This window comes from Heterodontus francisci, chromosome 1, assembly GCF_036365525.1.
Source record: "Heterodontus francisci isolate sHetFra1 chromosome 1, sHetFra1.hap1, whole genome shotgun sequence".
In the NCBI taxonomy this organism is placed as follows: domain Eukaryota; kingdom Metazoa; phylum Chordata; class Chondrichthyes; order Heterodontiformes; family Heterodontidae; genus Heterodontus; species Heterodontus francisci.
The window spans coordinates 233,399,355-233,422,616 of NC_090371.1; the positions used below are offsets into that span (position 1 = coordinate 233,399,355).

Below are 23,262 nucleotides of genomic sequence, written 5' to 3' on the forward strand. Positions count from 1 at the left end.
TAGGACTTTGGTTGGGCCACATTTGGAATACTGCGTGCAGTTCTGGTCGCCACATTACCAAAAGGATGTGGATGCTTTGGAGAGGGTGCAGAGGAGGTTTATCAGGATGTTGCCTGGTATGGAGGGCGCTAGCTATTAGAATTAGAACATTACAGCGCAGTACAGGCCCTTCGGCCCTCGATGTTGCGCCGACCTGTGAAACCATCTGACCTACACTATTCCATTTTCATCCATATGTCTATCCAATGACCACTTAAATGCCCTTAAAGTTATGAAGAGAGGTTGAGTAGATTAGGATTATTTTCATTAGAAAGACGGAGGTTGAGGGGGGACCTGATTGAGGTGTACAAAATCATGAGAGTTATAGACAGGTTGGATAGCAAGAAGCTTTTTCCCAGAGTGGGGGATTCAGTTACTAGGGGTCACGAGTTCAAAGTGAAAGGGGAAAAGTTTAGGGGGGATATGCGTGGAAAGCTCTTTACGCAGAGGGTGGTGGGTGCCTGGAACGCGTTGCCAGCGGAGGTGGTAGACGCGGGCACAATAGCGTATTTTAAGATGTATCTAGACAGATACATGAATGGGCAGGAAGTAAAGAGATCCAGACCCTTAGAAAATAGGCGACATGTTTAGATAGAGGATCTGGATCGGCGCAGGCTTGGAGGGCCGAAGGGCCTGTTCCTGTGCTGTAATTTACTTTGTTCTCGAGGGCAATTAGGGATGGGCAATAAATGCTGGCCTGGCCAACGTCGCCCATATCCCATGAATGAATAAATAAAATCATAATTTGGCCGGATCAAAAGTATCAGTTTCTCGTATAATTACAGAGGAACCAAGTGAAGTTAAGGTAACGCAGCAATTACAGGAACAAGTCCCAGAAATATTTCCTGCCTGTGTCGTCACCCGAGCAATGACTCTACAGGATTTATTGTCAGAGGCAAAAGTGGCACCAAAAACAGATAGCTGAGTATCTGAAATTTTATCTGGGGATTTAGATAATCCAAATGAGATGTTTAACAGATTTTCTATAGTTGCAGCACAGCAAACTGATCAAGAGTTATACCGAATAGCACAGACGACTCTGACAGAAGCTGTAGCGAAAGGAGTTCCAGAAGGTGGGGAAAATGGTGTTTTGAGGACAAAATGGAGACCGCCTCATAGATGTGCGGACAAAGACTGGACAGTTGTTAAACAAATAGTGGTACCACCTAAATATCGCCAGGGATTATTAAGGTTAGCACATGAAATTCATTTTGCAGGACATAGGGGAATTCGGATGACTAAATCACGTATAAGCCAACATTATTACTGGTTCTGATGAAAGGTCGCAGACCTGAAACGTCAACTTTGCTTCTCTCTCCACAGATGCTGCCAGACCTGCTGAGTAATGCCAGCATTTTTTGTTTTTATTTCAGATTTCCAACATCTGCAGTATTTTGCTTTTATTACTGGCCAGGCCTTACAAAGAACGGAAAGCAGTTTTATAGGGCTCAGCAACACCTTAAAGCATCCAAAGTCAATATGAAAAAATGGGCAGAAAAGAATGCAAAAGCACACACTTTTGAACCAGGAGATGAAGTATCGGTGATGTTACCATTACAGGGGGAACCATTAAAAGCACGATTCAGTGGCCCATATAGGGTGATCACAAGAGTGGGTAAGGTAGATTACTTAATTGACACCCCTGATCGCTGGAAGAAGAATCGGATATGTCACATCAGTATGTGAAAGCAATATTATCACAGGGAGGAGGATAAACCAGTACAGGTATGTCAAGTAATGGGGACTGTTGAGAAGGAAAAGGATAGTGAAGATGAGGCAGAAAAAAGCCGAGACAATTCTCAGGTTGAGCCTCCAACTATTAGGTTAGCGAATACAGAATGGCTTGGAAAATTGGACAACATGCTTTTGCACTTACAGGAAAAACAATGTGAAGACCTAGCTGGGATTTTCGCAACATTTAAATGAGTTTCTAGGGATAGGCCGGGATGTGCAACCTTAGCCACACGTGATGTGGGCGTGGGGGGAACCGTTCCTTTAAAACAACATCCTTGCTGCTTAACTCTGGACAAACAGGCCCAAGTAAAAGCAGAAATCCAATACATGCTGGAAAACAATTTGATCAAACCTAGTCAAAGCAGCTGGAGTTCACCAATAGTTCTAGTACCTAAATCTGACGGATCAACCGATTTTCTTTCGACTGCAGAAAGGTCAGTGCAGCAACGAAGACAGATGCCTACCCAATTCTGTATTTAGAAGACTGTATCGACAGAGTAGGCAATGCTAGGTTTCTTCTAAAGAGCGACTTGTTAAAGGGATACTGGCAAGTACCTTTGACTCCTCGAGCCACAGAGGTATCAGCTTTTGTAACACCTGACGGTCTTTATCAGTGCCATTTGGACTAAAAAAAATGCTCCCGCCACTTTTCAAAGATTAATCACTCAGGTGGTAGCCAGTGTTCATAACTGTGTAGTGTATCTCGATGATGTGCTAACATACAGTAACACTTGGCAAGAGCATTTAAATCAGCTGAAAATTCTGTTTAAATAACTGCAAGCAGTGGACTTCGTGATAAATCTGGAAAAAAGTGACTTCGGAAAAGCAAGAGTAACTTACCTCAGACACGTAGTGGGACAAGGATAAGTATTGCCCAAAACGGCAGACTTAGTAGAGTTCCCTATCTCTAAAGCTAAATGGGAAATCATGAGGTTTTTGGGGATGTGCGTTTTTTACAGGAAATTTGTACGGAACTTTAGTACTGTTGCTGCTCCATTAACTGATTTTCTACAAAAAATTATCAGATGAATGCCAGGCAGCTTTTGAAAAGCTAAAGGCATCTTAACTGATGAACCACTGTTGGCTGCTCCAGATTTTGCTAAACCCTTTAAAATAGCAATCGTGTCAGCAACCTGGGGATTGGCGCAGTCCTATTGTAGGATGACGAATCGGGCATAGAGAAGCCAGCAGGATACTTTTCAAGAAAACTAAATGGCCATCAAAAAAGTATTCCACTGTGGAAAAGAAACATTCAGACTTGTGCTGGCTGTCAAATATTTTGAAGTATATGTCTACCAAGATTATAAAGAAACACTAATATACACTGACCATAGGTGATAGGTAAATTGGCCATTGTAAATTGCCCCTAGTGTAGGGAGGTGATAGGGAATATGGGATTACTGTAGGGTTGGTATAAGTGGGTGGTTGTTGGTCGGCACAGACTCGGTGGGCCGAAGGGCCTGTTTCAGTGCTGTATCTCTAAATAAAAAAAATAAATAAATACCTCATTAACGTTTGTGGAAAAATTTAAAAACTGAAATGCTGGAATATTTAGATGGAGTTTGTTGTTACAGCCTTGTTTTTTGAAAATTGTTTTTCCCAGAAATATGTACAATGTTATTGCCGACGTTTTGTCACGGATTTAACCATGTTAAGTTATATGGATGGCGATGGTACAAAGAAAATTCTATTTATCCCTACATTATCAGTAGACGGAATGGGGACATGAATGTGAAACAATTTTGAGGTTTTTTTCCAGCTTCTATATTTTTTGTGTTGTGATGAAATGCATCTTAAGAATGGTGTTTCATTTCGCCAAGGGCAGAGGTGTCATGGAACTGTTTTCTTCTCCTTTGTTTGAAACGGTGTGCCTTTAAGATTCTGTTTAAAAACAGTGTGCCTTTAAGACTGAGAACAGTGTACCACAGCTGCACCTGTTCCCTAAGCCACAGCAGGAGAGTGGAGATTCTCATGGTGAACTGTAACTTTTGACTGTGTGTAAAAATCAGCTTCAACTGGTTTGCACAGAGAGAGAAAGACACCAGTGAAGGAAGAGAATTCTCTCAGCAGAAATTTTACAATGAGCCACAGCTGTGCTAATTGCCTAAGAGGAAAAAATATTCCTTTTGAAGAGAACATTTGTATTGCTGGAGGTAGCAAACATTCCTTTGCTTTACTTCCAATCTAAGAGTCTTTGATTCAAGATTGACTCTCTTGACTGATTATGTTTTCTGGAATTCGCAGTAAAGTTCGACTGAAATCTACCAATTTTAAAATTCATACAATAGACCTGTTATTATACTCCATGTTGAAAGAATTGTGTGTTGCATGCTGTAGCCAAAGTGTCTGAAAGAATGTCTATCAAGTAGAGACTGTTCATCAAATCCACGTGGAGACTTCGAGTGGCGTCTGATTGTTCTAATCTGGACACCTCATCAACTAGGAGTGTAACTTACAAAGACTTATAACCCAATTATTTATTTATTCTGAAGGAACAGCTAATTTTTTTTAAACACCATTTTTGAAACCGCTTAATCGTTAGTTTTTGAATGTATGTGTGTAACTGGGGCAGTTTATTTTATTTTTTTTTATTTATTTAGAGATACAGCACGGAAACAGGCCCTTTGGCTCACCGAGTCTGTGCCGACCATCAACCACCCATTTATAATAATCCTACATTAATCCCATTACCCTCTCACATCCCCACAATTCCCCTAGAACCTACCTATACTAGGAGCAATTTATAATGGCCAATTTACCTATCAACCTGCAAGTCATTGGCTGTGGGAGGAAACTGGAGCAACTGGCGAAAACCCACGCGGTCACAGGGAGAACTTGCAAACTCCGCACAGGCAGTACCCAGAATCGAACCCGGGTCGCTGGAACTGTGAGGCTGTGGTGCTAACCACTGCACCACTGGAGAATAAATAAGAAGTTACAAGGTCTTTAGACATCATTTTATCTTAATAGTGTTTAACGTTTAGTTTATTAATAAATAGTTAATTTGTTGTCTAAAGATACCTGGTTTGGTCTATTTTTATTCTGGGGGCTACTAAAGTGTTTAATTTGGTTGTTTTCCAGTTAGGTGGGAAAACTTTAAATAATATTCTGCGATCTGTGGAGTAATGGGACTAAATTGACAATGCATTGCTCCCGCCTCGGCCGTAACATTCAGGTGTAGAATAATTTGTAGTTTGCACTTCAGATATGAAGATTAGCAAATTGCCAGCTTCGTGAATTTGAATTTTGAATTAAAGGACGTTCACCTAACGCTCCTCCTGGCTTATAAGAAAAGAAAAGCTTGCCTCTATGTAGTGCTTTTCACGACCTCAGGAAGTCCCAAAGCACTTTACAGCCAACTAGTTCTGCTGAGGTGTAAACATCTTTGAAATGCACACAGCAAGGGCCCGTGATAACAGCAATGTGATCATGATCAGATACTCTGCTTTAGTGATGTCGGTTGAGCAATGAATATTGACTGGGACACCTCCCCTGCTCTTCTTTGAAATAGTGCCGTGGGATCTTTTATGTTCACCTGAGAGGGAAGATGAGGCCTCAATTTTACAGATCATCCAAAAGACAACATCTCAGACAGTGCAGCACACCCTCAGTACTGCACTGGAGTGATTTTGTGCTCAAGTCTGTCCTTGATTCAAATGAGAGGTGCGAGTGCTCTCAATAAGCCAGAGCTAAACAATTATAAGGAAATTGACCATTTTGTGATAAGATATTGAGATACACAGATCACAAAGAACAAAGAAAATTACAGCACAGGAACAGGCCCTTCGGCCCTCCAAGCCTGCGCCGATCCAGATCCTCTATCTAAACATGTCGCCTATTTTCTAAGGGTCTGTATCTCTTTGCTTCCTGCCCATTCATGTATCTGTCTAGATACATCTTAAAAGACACTATCGTGCCCGCGTCTACCACCTCCGCTGACAACGCGTTCCAGGCACCCACCACCCTCTGCGTAAAGAACTTTCCACGCATATCCCCCCTAAACTTTTCCCCTCTCACTTTGAACTCGTGACCCCGAGTAATTGAATCCCCCACTCTGGGGGAAAAAGCTTCTTGCTATCCACCCTGTCTATACCTCTCATGATTTTGTACACCTCAATCAGGTTCCCCCTCAACCTCCGTCTTTCTAATGTAAATACTCCTAATCTACTCAACCTCTCTTCATAGCTAGCGCCCTCCATACCAGGCAACATCCTGGTGAACCTCCTCTGCACCCTCTCCAAAGCATCCACATCCTTTTGGTAATGTGGCGACCAGAACTGCACGCAGTATTCCAAATGTGGCCGAACCAAAGTCCTATACAACTGTAACATGACCTGCCAACTCTTGTACTCAATACCCCATCCGATGAAGGAAAGAATGCCGTATGCCTTCTTGACCACTCTATTGACCTGCGTTGCCACCTTCAGGGAACAATGGACCTGAACACCCAAATCTCTCTGTACATCAATTTTTCCCCAGGACTTTTCCATTTACTGTATAGTTCACTCTTGAATTGGATCTTCCAAAATGCATCACCTCGCATTTGCCCTGATTGAACTCCATCTGCCACTTCTCTGCCCAACTCTCCAGTCTATCTATATTCTGCTGTATTCTCTGACAGTCCCCTTCACTATCTGCTACTCCACCAATCTTAGTGTCGTCTGCAAACTTGCTAATCAGACCACCTATACTTTCCTCCAAATCATTTATGTATATCACAAACAACAGTGGTCCCAGCACAGATCCCTGTGGAACACCACTGGTCACACATCTCCATTTTGAGAAACTTCCTTCCACTGCTACTCTCTGTCTCCTGTTGCCCAGCCAGTTCTTTATCCATCTAGCTAGTACACCTTGTACCCCATGCGCCTTCACTTTCTCCATCAGCCTACCATGGGGAACCTTATCAAATGCCTTACTGAAGTCCATGTATATGACATCTACAGCCCTTCCCTCATCAATCAACTTTGTCACTTCCTCAAAGAATTCTATTAAGTTGGTAAGACATGACCTTCCCTGCACAAAACCATGTTGCCTATCACTGATAAGCCCATTTTCTTCCAAATGGGAATAGATCCTATCCCTCAGTATCTTCTCCAGCAGCTTCCCTACCACTGATGTCAGGCTCACCGGTCTATAATTACCTGGATTTTCCATGCTACCCTTCTTAAACAAGGGGACAACATAAGCAATTCTCCAGTCCTCCGGGACCTCACCCGTGTTTAAGGATGCTGCAAAGATATCTGTTAAGGCCCCAGCTATTTCCTCTCTCGCTTCCCTCATTAACCTGGGATAGATCCCAACCGGACCTGGGGACTTGTCCACCTTAATGCCTTTTAGAATACCCAACACTTCCTCCCTCCTTATGCCGACTTGACCTCGTGTAATCAAACATCTGTCCCTAACCTCAACATCCGTCATATCCCTCTCCTCGGTGAATACCGATGCAAAGTACTCGTTTAGAATCTCACCCATAACTGGAGTTTGATTCTTGTTCAGTTCAGGGGCACTAAAGTTGATTCGGCACTTATAAGCTAAAGAGGGGTAAGGAGGGGAAATACTTTACAAGTTGGAATGTGTGTGTGTGTCAGCTGGGAATGGGAATGAGCTTGACTGTATTGTTTGTCAATATTTAGTATGGTTTTAAAATTGGAAAAAACAACTTTTTCGTGCTTTTGTATTTGATGCATCGAATTAAAATTCTGCGTTTGTTTCTTATAGACCTTGTAAATGTAGAAGAAATGTCTGATGAACAGAATTTTAGTATCACTTCAGCCGACACAAAATGTCCTGAAGTCTCTCAGCAAACTAGATTTCAGGTATGGTACTATATTGCTCCATAATTGTAAAAATTTTGACCGCTTTTATTGAATCTGTCCTTAGTTTTACGTGCTCTAAGAAGAAGAATCCCAGATTTTCTAGTTTCTCCACATAATTGAAGTCCCTCACCCATGTACTATTCTACTAAATTTCCTCTGCATCCTTTCCAAGGCCTTGACATTCGTCCTAAAGTGTGGTGCCCAAAATTGGACACAATACACCAGCGGGGGCCTAATCAGTGTCTTGTAACCATTTACTATAACTTTGTTGCTTTTATATTGTATGCCTCTTTTAATGCTATGGCGTTTCAAGTGCTCATATAAATACTTCTTAAATGTTGAGGGTTCCTGCCTCCACCACCCCTTCAGGCAATGTGTTTCAGATTCCAACCACCCTCTGGGTGAAAATTGTTCTCTTCAAATCCCCTCTGAACTTCCTGCCCTTTACCTTAAATCTATGCCCCCTGGTTATTGACACCTCTGCTAAAGGAAAACATTTCTTTCTATCTACCCTATTTATGCCCCATATAATTTTGTATACCTCAATCAGGTCCCCCCTCAGCCTTCTCTGCTCTAAGGAAAATAACCCTAGCCTATTCAGTCTCTCTTCATAGCTGAAATGCTCCAGCCAAGGCAACATCCTGGTGAAGCTCCCCTGTACCCTCTCCATTGCAATCACATCCTTCCTATAGTGTGGCGACCAGAACTGTACAGTACTCCAGCTGTGGCCTAACTAGCATTTTATACATCTCCATCATAACCTTCCTGCTCTTATATTCTATGCCTCAGCTAATAAAGGCAAGTATCCCATATGCCTTCCTAACCACCTTACTTACCTGTGCTGTTGCCTTCAGTGATCTATGAACAAGTACACCAAAGTCCTCTACTTCCTAGGGTCATACCATCCATTGTATATTCCCTTGTCTTGTTAGTCCTCCCAAAATGCATCACCTCACACTTCTCAGGATTAAATTCCATTTGCCACTGGTCCGCCCATCTTACCAGCCCATCTATATCATCCTATAATCTAAGGCTTTCCTCCTTACTATTTACGACACCACCAATTTTCATGTCACCTGCGAACTTACTGATCACGCCTCCTTTTTGCACGTCTAAATCATTAATGTACACTACAAACAGCAGTACATTACTGGTCACAGGCTTCCAATTGCAAAACACCCTCGACCGTCACTCTCTGCCTCCTGCTACTAAGCCAATTTTGGATCCAACTTGCCAAATTGTCCTGGATCCCATGGGCTCTTACCTGCTTAACCAATCTCCCATGCGGGACCTTATCAAAAGCCTTACTGAAGTCCATGTAGACTGCATCAACTGCTTTACCCTCATCTACAGACCTAGTCTCCTCCTCGAAAAATTCAATCAAATTTGTTAGACATGATCTCTTTCCCTGGTTATCCTCTTGCCCTTAATATGCTTATAAAATGCCTTGGGATTTTCCTTTATCTTGCCCGCCAGTGTTTTTTCATGCCCCCTCATCGCTCTGCTAATTACTTTTTTTTAAGTACCGTCCTACACTTTCCAGGGCCTCCACTGTTTTCAGCCCTCTGAATCTGCCATAAGCCTCCTTTTTTCCCTATCCAATCCTCTATATCCCTTGACATCCAGGGTTCCCTTGACTTATTGGTCCTACCCTTCACCTTTACGGGAACATGTTGGCCCTGAACTCTCACTATTTCCTTTTTGAATGACTCCCACTGGTCTGATGTAGATTTTCCTGTAAGTAGCTGTTCCCAGTCCTGTTTTATCATACTGAAATCCGCCTTCCACCAGTTCAGTCCTTTTATTTCCAATCCATCCTTGTCTTTTTCCGTAACTACCTTAAATCTTAGGGTTATGATCACTATGCCCAAAATGCTCCCCAACTGACACTTCTACCACTTGTCTGGCTTCATTCCCTAAGATTAGGTCCAATAGCTGAAAGAAGACAGAGGGTGGTGGTTGATGGCAAATGTTCATCCTGGAGTTTAGTTACTCGTGGTGTACCGCAAGGATCTGTTTTGGGGCCGCTGCTGTTTGTCATTTTTATAAATGACCTGGAAGAGGGTGTAGAAGGGTGGGTTAGTAAATTTGCGGATGACACGAAGGTCGGTGGAGTTGTGGATAGTGCCGAAGGATGTTGTAGGTTACAGAGGGACATAGATAGGCTGCAGAGCTGGGCTGAGAGATGGCAAATGGAGTTTAATGCGGAGAAGTGTGAGGTAATTCACTTTGGAAGGAGTAACAGGAATGCAGAGTACTGGGCTAATGGGAAGATTCTTGGTAGTGTAGATGAACAGAGAGATCTTGGTGTCCAGGTACATAAATCCCTGAAAGTTGCTACCCAGGTTAATAGGGCTGTTAAGAAGGCATATGGTGTGTTAGCTTTTATTAGTAGGGGGTTCGAGTTTCGGAGCCACGAGGTCATGCTGCAGCTGTACAAAACTCTGGTGAGACCGCACCTGGAGTATTGCGTGCAGTTCTGGTCACCGCATTATAGGAAGGATGTGGAAGCTTTGGAAAGGGTGCAGAGGAGATTTACTAGGATGTTGCCTGGTGTGGAGGGAAGGTCTTACGAGGAAAGACTGAGGGACTTGAGGTTGTTTTCGTTGGAGAGAAGGAGGAGGAGAGGTGACTTAATAGAGACATATAAGATAATCAGAGGGTTAGATAGGGTGGATAGTGAGAGTCTTTTTCCTCGGATGGTGATGGCAAACACGAGGGGACATAACTTTAAGTTGAGGGGTGATAGATATAGGGCAGATGTCAGAGGTAGTTTCTTTACTCAGAGAGTAGTAGGGGCGTGGAACGCCCTGCCTGCAACAGTAGTAGACTCGCCAACTTTAAGGGCATTTAAGTGGTCATTGGATAGACATATGGATGAAAATGGAATAGTGTCGATCAGATGGTTTCACAGGTCGGCGCAACATCGAGGGCCGAAGGGCCTGTACTGCGCTGTAATGTTCTAATTCTAATACCACCCCTTCTCTCGTCGGACTTTCTATGTGCTGGCTCAGAAAGCTCTCCAGGATGCACTTTAAGAATTTCGCCCTCTTCAAGCCAATCCCAATTAATATTGGGGAAGTTGAAATCCCCTGCTATTATTGCCCTATTATTTTTACACTCTCTGAGATTTGCCTACATATCTGCTCCTCTATCTCTCCCGGAGGAGTACACTCCCAGCAAAGTGATTGCCCCCTTTTTGCTTTTAAGTTGTACCCATATGGCCTCAGTTTAGGAACTTTCTAAGATATCATCCCTCCTTACTGCAGTAATTGACTCCTTGATCAATAGTGCAACGCCACCTCCTCTTTTACACGCCCCCCCCCCCCCCCCCACCCCCCGCCGGCTCCCTGTCATGTCTCAAGATTCTATATCCTGGAATATTAAGTTGCCAGTCCTGCCCTTCCCGCAACCATGTCTCCGTGATAGCAATAATATCATATTCCCATGTGTTAATCAACACCCTCAATTCATCTGCCTTACTTGTAAGACTACTTGTGTTAAAATAGATACAATCCTGCCTTGCATTATTCGCTTGTGCCTTAACAGGTCTATATTTGCTCTGCCTTCCAGACTGACTTAGTTTCTCTTCTGGATTTGGCTGTGCATCAGCCCCGACTGTACCCCCACTCTCTATCCCATCCCCCTGCCAAATTAGTTTAAACCCCCTCCCAACAGCACTAGCAAACCTCCCTGCAAGGATGCTGGTCCTATTTCGGTTCAAGTGCAACCCATCTGACTTGTACAGATCCCACCTTCGCCAGAAACAGACCCAGTGATCCAGGAAACCAGAACCCTCCCTCCTGCACCATCTCTTCAGTCACGCATTCATTTGCTGTATCTTTCTATTCCTATACTCATTAGCACGTGGCACCGGGAATAATCCAGAGATTACAACCTTTGAGGTCCTTCTTTTTAATCTGTTACCTACTCCCTAAAGTCTTGTTGCAGGACCTCATTTCTCTTTCTACCTATGTCGTTGGGACCAATCTGAACATGACCTCTGACTGTTCACCCTCCCCCTTCAGAATGTCCTGCAGAGGCCCCGTGACATCGTTGACCTTAGCACCAGGGAGGCAACATACCATCTTGGAGTCACTTCTGCGGCCACAGAAATGCCTATCTGTACCCCTTCGCCCTGGACACTGGAAGTGTTCCTGACTTCCCACATTGCACAGGAGGAGTACTCCGAGCTGCTCTGCCATGAATTGCGCTAATTTACTCCCTTAAATTACTCAAATAAGGGGAAAAAAAGGAGGCTTATGGCATATTCAGAGTGCAGAAAACAGCGGAGGCCCTAGAGGAGTATAGAAAGTGAAGGGGGTGCTTTAAAAAAAAGTAATTAGGAGAGCGAAGAGGGGGCGTGAAAAAACACTTGCAGGCAAGATAAAGGAAAATCCCAAGGCGTTTTATAAGTATGTTAAGGGCAAGAGAATAAACAGGGAAAGAGTAAGGCCCATTAGGGACCAAAGTGGCAATCTGTGTGTGGAGCTGGAGGACGTAGGTGAGGTTTTAAATGATGACTTTTCATCTGTGTTCACTATGGAGAAGGACGGTGTAGGTGTAGAGATCAGGGATTGTGATATACTTGAACAAATTAGCATTAGTGATTTTAGCAGGCTTAAAAGTGGATAAATCTCCAGGCCCAGATGAGATGTATCCCATGCTGTTATGTGACTCAAGGGAGGAGATAGCAGGGGCTTTGACACAAATTCTCAAATCCTCTCTGGCCACAGGAGCAGTGCCAGAGGATTGGAGGACAGCGAATGTGGTACCGTTATCCAAGAATGGTAGTCGGGATAAACCAGGTAATTACAGTCTAACATCAGTGGTAGGAAAACTATTGGAAAAAATTCTGAGGGACAGGATTAATCTCCACTCGGAGTGGCAGGGATCAATCAATGATAGTCAGTATTGCTTTGTCAGGGGGAAATCATGTCTAACAAATTTGATTGAATTTTTCAAGGAGGTGATTAGATGTGTTGATGAGGGTAAAGCAGTTGATGTAGTCTACATGGACTTCAGTAGGCTTTTGATAAGGTCCTGCATGGGAGATTGGTCAAGAAAGTAAGAGCAGTGGGATCCAGGGCAATTTTGCAAATTGGATCCAAAATTGGCTTAGTGGCAGGAGGCAGAGGGTGATGGTCGAGGGTTGTTTTGCAATTGGAAGCCTGTGACCAGTGATTTACTGCAGGGATTGTTGCTGGGACCCTCGCTGTTTGTAGTGTACATTAATGATTTAGACGTGAATATAGGAGGTATGGCCAGTAAGTTCGCAGATTACACGAAAATTGGTGGTGTCGTAAATAGTGAGGAGGAAAGCCTTAGATTACAGGACGATCTGGATGGGCTGATAAGATGGGCAGAGCAGTGGCAAATGGAATTTAATCCTGAGAAGTGTGAGGTGATGCATTTTGGGAAGACTAACAAGGCAAGGGAATATACAATGGATGGTAGGAACCTAGGAAGTACAGAGGGTCAGAGGGAGCTTGGTGTACTTGTCCATAGATCACTGAGGGCAGCAGCACAGGCAGGTAAGGTGGTTCGGAAGGCAATAAAAACAAGAAACAAGAAATGCTGGAAATACTCAACACGTCTGGCAGCATCTATGGAGAGAGAAACAGAGTTAATGTTTCAGGTCAGTGACCCTTCATTGGAACTGGCAAATATCAGAAATATAAAAGGTTTTAAGCAATTAAAGTGGGGGTGGGGCAAGAGATAACAAAAGAGAAGGTGTTGATAGGACAGGGTCACAGAGAATAGCTGACCAGAAGGTCATGGAGCACGAACACAAAAAAAAGTGGGTAGGCACAGTAGAAACAAACTAAAATAAAATGAACAAATAAAAAATATAAAAGAAAAAATAACTAAAAATAAAAATAAAAAGGGGGCCCATCATGCTCTGAAATTATTGAACTCTGTTGGATCGCATTAGTTACACAAAGTGAGACGAAGTCCGACTGTAGCTTTAAGAAACTTTATTGCAGTACTTCTTGGTTACATCATCAGCAAAGCAAACAACAACAACACCTGGGCTCTTCTCTCCTCTCCTTTCCTGCCTGAACAGGGAAATCAAGCCTTTCTTATAGTTCTTCATACAAATCAGTGACACCCCCTTTATGTTCCCAATTGGTTTACAAACTCTGCAGTTTCTTGGTGACATGGCCTGATTGGGGTACTGCCTTGTCAATTTGTTGCACCTCCTTACTCTAGCAGTTTCTCATCCCCCTATCTCCTTGGACCGTTAGGCTGATTGCTATACAGCCTGCAGCTGTCCTGTTAGTTTTTGCTTGTTAGTCTACTTCTACTAATAAGCTGTCTGTGCAGCCCTGAAACTATGAAGTCAATTCTGATGAGCTGTCTCTGCAACTTCGAGGTTAGTTTGTTAGTAGTACATGATTGATTAACTATTTCACCTTAAATGTCCCCATATTATTCTGTCCACACAGCACAGAGAATAGCTGACCAGAAGGTCATGGAGCATGAACATAAAAAAAAAAAGTGGGTAGGTACAGTAGAAACAAACTAAAATAAAATAAACAAATAAAAAATATAAAAGAAAAAATAACTAAAAATAAAAATAAAAAGGTGGGCCCGTCATGCTCTGAAATGATTGAACTCCATGTTCAGTCTGGCAGGCTATAGCGTGCCTAATCAGTAAATGAGGTGCTGTTCCTCGAGGGTTAAGAAGGCATATGGGATACTTTCCTTTATTAACTGAGGCATAGAATATAAGAGCAGGGAGGTTATGATGGAGCTGTTTAAAACGCTAGTTAAGCCACAGCTGGAGTACTGTGTACAGGTTTGGTTGCCACACTATCGGAAGGATGTGATTGCAATGGAGAGGGTGCAGAGGAGATTCACCAGGATGTTGCCTGGACTGGAGCATTTCAGCTATGAAGAGAGACTGGATAGGCTAGGGTTGTTTTCCTTCAAGCAGAGAAGGCTGAGGGGGGACCTGATTGAGGTATACAGAATTATGAGGGGCATAGATCTGGTAGATAGGAAAAAACTTTTTCCCTTAGCGGTGGTGTCAATAACCAGGGGGCATAGATTTAAGGGCAGGAGGTTTAGAGGGGATTTGAGGAAAAACAATTTTCACCCAGAGGGTGGTTGGAATCTGGAACACACTGCCTGAAGGAGTGATAGAGGCAGGAACCTTCAACGTTTAAGAAGTATTTAGATGAGCACTTGAAACGTCATAGCATACAAGGCTACGGGCCAAATGCTGGAGAATGGGATTGGAATAGATAGGCTTGATGGCCGGCGCGGACGCGGTGGGCCGAAGGGCCTGTTTCTGTGCTGTATAACTCTATGACGCTATGACTGTTACCCAATCCTCTATATCCCTTGACATCCAGGGTTCCCTGGACTTGTTGATCCTATTCTTCACCTTTACGGGAACGTTTTGGCCCTGAACTCTCGCTATTTCCTTTTTGAGTGACCCCCACTGGTCTAATGTAAACTTTCCTACAAGTAGCTGCTCCCAGTCCACTTTGGCCAGATCCTGTTTTCTGATATTGAAATTGGCCTTCCCTCAATTCAGTATCTTTATTTCCGGTCCATCTTTGTCCTTCTCCATAACTACCTTAAATCTTAGAGTTATGGTCACTATCCCCGAAATGCTCCCCCACTGACACATCTGTCACTTGTTTCCTTCATTCCCTCGGATTAGGTCCAGTAGCGACCCTTCTGTTGTAGGACTTCCTATGTGCTGGCTCATAAAAGTTCTCCTGTACGCACTTTAAGAATTCCGCCCCCTTTAAGCCTTTTGCACTAAGACTATCCCAGTTAATGTGTTCTCCTAAGTCTGGTACTATCCCCTTCAATGTTTTGTATCATCTGCAAACTTTACGATTATGCACCCGTTATGTACAGCGACTGTCCAAGGTAAACTGGGTAGATCTGTTAATGGGTCAAACGATTGAAGAACAGTGGAGAGTATTTAAAGAAACGTTTAACGAAATACAGAGCGAGTTTTTACCCCTGAGAGGAAAAAGCTCCACTTCGCAAAAAAAACAGCCACGGACAACTAAAGAGATTAGGGATGGCATAAAACAAAAAGAAAGGGCTTACAAAAATGCAAAATGCAGCACAGATCCGGCCGAATGGGATCGATACAAAGACCAACAAAGGGTCATAAAGCAGCTTATAAGAGCTACTAAAAGAGATTATGAAAGGAAACTTGCAAGGGACATCAAAATCAATAAGAAGAAATTTTATAGTTACATAAAGGGAAAGTGGGTGGTCAAGAGCAATGTAGGCCCACTAAAAGCTGAAAATGGAGATATTGTCATTGATAATGGGAAATGGCAGACATGTTGAACAATTACTTTGCCTCAGTATTTACAGTTGAAAAGGAGGATAACTTGCCGGAAGTCCCGATAAAATTAATAGCCGATACGGGACAGGGACTTAATACAATTAATGTAAGTAAACCGTCAGTAACAAGGAAATTAATGGAACTAAAGAGTGAAAAATCCGTAGGACCTGACAGTTTCCATCCGAGTGTGTTAAAGGAAGTAGGGGAGCACATTGTAGATGCCCTAACTATAGTCTTTCAGAGTTCCCTAGATTCAGGAGTGGTCCCTCTGGATTGGAAATTTGCACATGTCACTCAACTTTTTAAGAAAGGTGAAAGGGGGAAACCAAGGAATTTACAGACCAGTTAGCCTGACATCTGTGGTGGGCAAGTTGCTGGAGTCTATACTCAAGGATAGGGTGACTGAACACCTAGAAAACTTTCAGTTAATCAGAAACAGCCAGTATGGATTCATGACTGTGGGCGGCACAGTGGCGCAGTGGTTAGCGCTGCAGCCTCACAACTTCAGGGACCCGGGTTCGATTCTGGGTACTGCCTGTGTGGAGTTTGCAAGTTCTCCCTGTGTCTGCGTGGGTTTTCTCCGGGTGCTCCAGTTTCCTCCCACAAGCCAAAAGACTTGCAGGTTGATAGGTAAATTGGCCATTATAAATTGTCACTAGTATAGGTAGGTGGTAGGGAAATATAGGGACAGGTGGGGATGTTTGGTAGGAATATGGGATTAGTGTAGGATTAGTATAAATGGGTAGTTAATGGTCGGCACAGACTCGGTGGGCCGAAGGGCCTGTTTCAGTGCTGTATCTCTAATCTAATCTAATCATGACGGGAAGGTCATGCCTGACAAATCTCATTGAATTTTTTGAAGAGGTGACTAAGGTAGTGGACAGGGGAATGTCTATGGATGTTATTTATATGGACTTCCAGAAGGCATTTGATAGAGTCCCACATAAGAGACTGTTAACTAAGGTAGAAGCCCATGGAGTTGAGGGCAAATTATTGACATGGTTAGGAAGTTGGTTGAGTGGTAGACGACAGAGAGTGGGGCTAATGGGTAAGTACTCCAATTGGCAGGAAGTGACAAGTGGTGTCCTGCAGGGATCTGTGTTGGGGCCTCAATTATTCACTTTATTCATTAACGACTTGGATGATGGCATAGTAAGTCATATATCCAAATTTCCTGATGATACGAAGTTAGGCGGCATTGTAGACAGTCTAGATGATAGCATAAAATTGCAAAGAGATATTGACAGGCCAGGTGAGTGGGCAAAACTGTGGCAGATGGATTTCAATGCTGGCAAGTGTGAGGTTATCCATTTTGGACCAAAAAAGGATAGAACAGGGTACTTTCTAAATGGGAGGGGTTAAGTACAGTGGATGTCCAAAGAGACTTGGGGGTTCAGGTGAATAGATCTTTAAAATGCCATGAGCAATTGCAGAAAATAATCAAAAAGGCTAATGGAATGCTCGCCTTTATATCTAGAGGATTGGAGTATAAAGACACAGAGGTTATGCTGCAGCTGTACAAAACCCTGGTTAGACTCCACTTGGAGTACTGTGAGCAGTTCTGGGCACCACACCTTAGGAAGGATATATTGTCCTTGGAGGGAGTGCAATGTAAGTTCACAAGAATGATACCTGGACTACAGGGGTTAAGTTACGAGGAGAGATTACACAAATTAGGCCTCTTTTTGCTAGAATTTAGAAGGTTAAGGGGTGATCTGATCGAAGTCTTCAAGACATTAACAGGAAAAGACAGGCTAGATAAAGATAAAACTATTTCCACTGGTTGGAGATTCTAAAACTAGGGGGCATAGTCTAAAACTTAGGACCAGACTGTTCAGGAGAGATGTTGGGAAGCACTTCTTCACGCAAAGGGTGGTAGAGGTTTGGAACTCTCTCCCACAAACAGCAGTTGAAGCTAGAACAGTTGTTCATTTTAAATCTGAGATAGATAGATTTTTGTGAAGCAAAGATATTAAGGGATATGGGCCAAAGGCAGGTGTATGGAGTTAGGCCGCGGATCAGCCATGATCTCATTGAATGGCGGGACAGGCTCGAGGGGCTGAATGGTCTACTCCTGTTCCTATCTTCCTTTAGCCAAGCTCAGATCATTAATATATGTCCTAATATTGACCCCTGGTGGACATGACTATATACTTCCATTCAGTCTTAAAAGCAGCCATTCACCAATATTTCCTGCTTTTTTTTCCCCCTGATCTTCAGATAATCTGACCTCTCCCAAAAGAGAGGAGTTAATTTAGAGAAAATTCCAGTAGAACAACAAATTGGCTTCCAAATAATTTCAGGATGCAACTATTCTAACACTTGTAGGGAGAACTTGCATCGGGGCTTCAAAGGGATAAGCGAATTAACAGCTGATCATCATAAAAATGTTTCAGGTCCTCGGCTGTTGGGTGCGCAACATCACAGGGAATCAGCTAGTAATGAAAATAAGATCGCAGATTTTGAGTGTGTCAATCTGAACTACCATTTAGTTCTGTTCTTCTTTTCATCTTTTCATTTTCTTTAATTCTGTATTGTCAGCTTTAGGATTCTTGCCCACAAAATTATGAATCTGACGCTGAAATTTTATTGAATCTTTTACATGTTTTGACTGAGAAATACCAGGCCTCTGACCCTCTATTTTAGTATCATGAACTTATAATTAATAATCAGCAGTTAATGGATTTTGACTAATTGTTTTCAAGATAATGTTGACTATGATCTGCCATAGCTCTTATAAGATTGTTCAGCAAGTAAAACTGAAATCTGCTTGTGCCAAATCCATGAGCAAAATACTTGACTACTTTTGACCAGTGGATTATCGCTTTTCGTCCGCTTGCATGTCAGCATTGAGCCCTCGTAATGTACAACCGTTCTAGAGATGTAAGCATATATTGTATTATTTAATTACTGAATTGGAGTCTAAGGTATATATTTTCTTTTTCTGTAATACTTAGAAATTTTGGACACTAGAATTGTCTAGGAAAATAAGAGCAAGATCCTGCAGATGCTGGAATTCTGAAATGAGAACAGAAAGTGCCATAAATACTCAGCAGATCTGGCAACATCTGCATTAGGAACCTTGATAAACAGATTATATTAACCACCCTATCCCCTCCCAAAAGGGAAGACATTTTTTGTTTGCTAATTTAATTAGTCAATATATTCCTGTCCACAGAGAAAATGATATTCTTTTGTATACTATTTTCAATTCAGGATGAATTACACAGGACAGTTGCTACCGGGGTGGCAAAAGAATCCACTGTTGAAGAAATTTACTTCCGTGATTTTGATGATTATGGTGAGAACATGCTACCTACCATAAAATTGTAATAATTTGACTGGTTGCAATTTTGTGTTGCATCCGAAAAGAAAATAAATTGAAGTTAACTTTGTAAGTCTTTACTAGCTTCTTCCTTTAACTTCAGTCAAATCTAGAGTATGTCAAATGTATATCCTAGAAAGGAGTTACAGTTTAAAACAATAATGTGCCTGTAGCCAGTAAGTACCTCAGTGAACGTGTACTTCTTCATTTGTGAGTCCAGACATCAAGTATAACAGATTACTCAGCCAATGACATTTCAACCAAACCAATTGGTCCTCATCTGATGTCCGTGCATGGCCACTCTCGGTACGGGTCCCTGGATAGCAATGTTGGGCTAGATTTTACAAGCCCCCGATGTTGAGAGTCCTGGCGGGGTGACCTGGAAAATACTTCCGGGAGAGGCCTGCCATGGGCCTCAATGCTGGGAAGGCCTCGCCCCATATTAATGGTAGTGGTGAGGCCTCGTTGAAAACTATTGCGATTGGTGAAGGGGATGGTGGCAAGTGGTTGAAGATTAAACTGAATAAAGTTCAAGGGGAAAGGTCAGGATTAGAAGTTAAGTTTTTTTGTGGGGCAGAGGGCAATCAATAAAGTGTTCAGTCATTTTTCAAATTAAATTTTTCGTGACTGTTCCCTTAAAAATGTAAATTAAATATAAGGCCTTGAAGCCCTTTAAAAATGTGTCAGCGCCTGCACAGTGGCACCAGACACAGTTGCTGGTGACGGAGTGCCCGCGCTCTCCACGTCTTCGGTGGGGGGGGGGGGGGGTGGTGCGGTTCGCCCCATCCATGTAAATGAGCCGCCGTGCTAAACATTGCGGCGGCTCCGCAGAGTACATCTCGCGCATCCGTCCTGCCATTTTTGAAGCTTGCTGCCGAAAAATCCAGCCCGTTAAGTGACTTTTCTTTTCCTTAGTCTGGGGCATAGTCTGCTTTTGAGTTCAATTGGGTGGAAAAGCAAACAGGGGCTGAGTAAATGCATGCTATTCTAGCATGTCCTTCCAGTATGGGATAATTTGCATCAGGAATGCAAAACCTAGAAGTAACCCCATTAGAGAGAGAAAAAGGTCCTGAAATTTCTCATGCTTTGATCTTCAAATGCTTGTTCTGAAATTGAAATAGATACTTATGTCAGTTTGGTTTAGTGCCTCTGAGTCAGACTGTTGTAGCTCTACTCCGGGACTCTTGAATACATAGTTGAAGCTAATTCTTCTGTGCAGCACTGAGAGACTGTTGCATTATCAGAGCTGTCGTCCTTTGGTTGAGATGTTAAATTGAAGCCCCATGTGTGTTAGTTCGAGTGACTTGTTTAACATTGCCTTGCCCAGACAAAACACATATGAGAAATAGTGGAAAACCAAGGGTTCAGTGAGGGTGAAGAACTTAAAGTAATTAATATGAGTAAATAAAAAATACTGGAGAAGTTAGTGAAAGCTGACAAATCCCCGTGACCCGATGGCCTGCATCCTAGGGCTCTAAAAGAGGGAGCTGCAGAGATAGTGAATGCACTGGTTGTGATCTTTCAAAATTCCTGACATTTTGAAACGGTCCTAGTGGTTTGGAAGATAGCAAATGTGACACCACTGTTCAAGAAAGGAAGGAGAGAATAAATGGGAAACTGCAGGCCAGTTAGCCTGACATCAGTCTTGGGAAAAATGCTGGAATTCATTATTAAGGAAGTGGTAACAGGGCACTTAGACAATCATAATATGATTAGGATGAGTTAACATGGCTTTATAAAAGGGAAATCGTGTTTAACAAATCTATTAGAGTATTTTGTGGATGTTACCAGCAGCGTAGATAAGGGGGACCCAGTGCAGTTAACATCTTTGAATTTTCAGAAGTCATTCAATAAGGTGCCACAAGTTCAGGCCTCCTGGGGTTGGAGGCAGCATAAACTTCCCACGGCATTGGGAAGGAGCGAGACTGAGTGAGACCGGCAGAGTTTAAAAGTGCAGCAGCAGCGCGCCGGAGTTTTGAAAAAAAAAAGCCAACAGTGACGTCACAGGAGAGCTGCAAGGTGATTGGTTGGTGAGTCACAGCTGTTAGGGAATAGCTCTAAATAGCTGGGTCAGTATCTCAGGTAAGAGAAGTTTAAACTTTATTTCAAATATAGTAAGGAGTTCTGTAGTAGTGAGGACCAGGGAAGAAGGGCCCGAGAGTAGCTGATATTATTGGACATTAAGATCTTACAGATGGTTTAATTTAATTTACAGGGTTAAGTCACGGCAGGAGAGCTCAAAGCTGTGGTGTGCTCCACGTCGGAAGCCGGGAACATTTCCACTGCCCGGGACCAGCACGTGTGCAGGAAATGTATCCAGCTGCAGCTCCTGGAAGCCCGAGTTTCGGAGCTGGAGCGGCAGCTGGGGACACTGTGGAGCATCCACGAGGCAGAGAGTATCGTGGATAGCACGTATTGAGAGGTGGTCACACTGCAGGCTCAGAGCCCACAGGCAAGAGGGGAATGGGTGATCACCAGGCAGAGCAAGAGGACGAGGCAGGCAGTTCAGGAATCTCCTGTGACTATTCCCCTGCACAACAGGTATACTGCTTTGGATACGGTTGGGGGGAATGGCCCCTGAGGGGAAAGCAGCAACAGCCCAATTCTTTGCACCACAGTTGGCTCTGCTGCACAGGGGAGGAGCAAAAAGTGTGGGAATGCAATAGTTATAGGGGATTCAATTGCAAGGGGAATAGATAAGCATTTCTGTGGCTGCAAAAGAGATTCCAGGATGCTTTGTTGCCTCCTGGTACAAGGGTCAAGGATGTCTCAGAATGGTTACAAGACATTCTGAAGGGAGAGGGTGAACAGCCAGTGGTAATGGTACACGTTGGTACAAACGACATAGGTTAAAAAAAAGGATGAGGTCCCAAAAGCAGAATATAGGGAGTTAGGAAGTAAGTTGAAAAGTAGGACCTCAAAGGTGCCACATGCTAGTCAGAGTAGAAATAGCAGGATATATCGGATGAATACGTGGCTGAAGAGATGGTGTGAACAAAGAACAAAGATAATTACAGCACAGGAACAGGCCCTTCGGCCCTCCAAGCCTACGCCAATCCAAGTCCTCTATCTAAACCTGTCGCCTATTTTCTAAGGGTCTGTATCTCTTCACTTCCTGCCCATTCATGTATCTGTCTAGATACATCTTAAAAGACGCTATCGTGCCCGCGTCTACCACCTCCGCTGGCAATGCGTTCCATGCACCCACCACCCTCTGCGTAAAGAACTTTCCACGCATATCCCCCCTAAACTTTTCCCCTTTCACTTTGAACTCGTGTCCCCCAGTAATTGAATCCCCCATTCTGGGAAAAAGCTTCTTGCTATCCACCAAAGCTTCTTGCTATCCACCCTGTCTATACCTCTCATGATTTTGTACACCTCAATCAGGTCCCCCCTCAACCTCCGTCTTTCTAATGAAAATAATCCTAATCTACTCAACCTCTCTTCACAGCTAGCGCCCTCCATACCGGGCAACATCCTGGTGAACCTCCTCTGCACCCTCTCCAAAGCATCCACATCCTTTTGGTAATGTGGCGACCAGAACTGCACGCAGTATTCCAAATGTGGCCGAACCAAAGTCCTATACAACTGTAACATGACCTGCCAACTCTTGTACTCAATACCCCGTCCGATGAAGGAAAGCATGCCGTATGCCTTCTTGACCACTCTATTGACCTGCGTTGCCACCTGAAGAACAAAGAACAAAGAAAATTACAGCACAGGAACAGGCCCTTCGGCCCTCCAAGCCGACGCCGATCCAAATCCTCTATCTAAACCTGTCGCCTATTTTCTAAGGGTCTGTATCTCTTTACTTCCTGCCCATTCATGTATCTGTCTAGATACATCTTAAAAGACACTATCGTGCCCGCGTCTACCACCTCCGCTGGCAATGCGTTCCATGCACCCACCACCCTCTGCGTAAAGAACTTTCCACGCATATCCCCCCTAAACTTTTCCCCTTTCACTTTGAACTCGTGTCCCCTTGTAATTGAATCCCCCACTCTGGGAAAAAGCTTCTTGCA

General features: G+C 43.3%; 1 protein-coding gene across 19 annotated transcripts in view; it reads left to right on the plus strand.

Annotated features, from left to right (window-relative positions):
- The window catches only part of map9 (microtubule-associated protein 9), a 350,433-nt gene that overhangs the window by 44,424 nt on the left and 282,747 nt on the right, over positions 1-23,262 (plus strand). For 13 of the 19 annotated variants that reach the window (XR_010975979.1, XR_010975969.1, XR_010975968.1 and 10 more), the window contains 2 exons: positions 7,495-7,592; positions 19,132-19,216. The exons of 1 other annotated variant lie outside the window; for it this stretch is intronic. Coding sequence is in view for 1 of the 18 variants with exons in the window: in XM_068042247.1 (XP_067898348.1) it covers positions 7,495-7,592; positions 19,132-19,216 (183 nt within the window). In the remaining 17 variants the exon portion in view is untranslated. Of the gene's footprint in view, positions 1-1,028; positions 1,231-4,373; positions 4,716-7,494; positions 7,593-19,131; positions 19,217-22,773; positions 23,037-23,262 lie in introns of those variants that run through there. 5 more of the 19 variants (XR_010975974.1, XR_010975978.1, XR_010975970.1 and 2 more) reach the window with 3 other exon arrangements.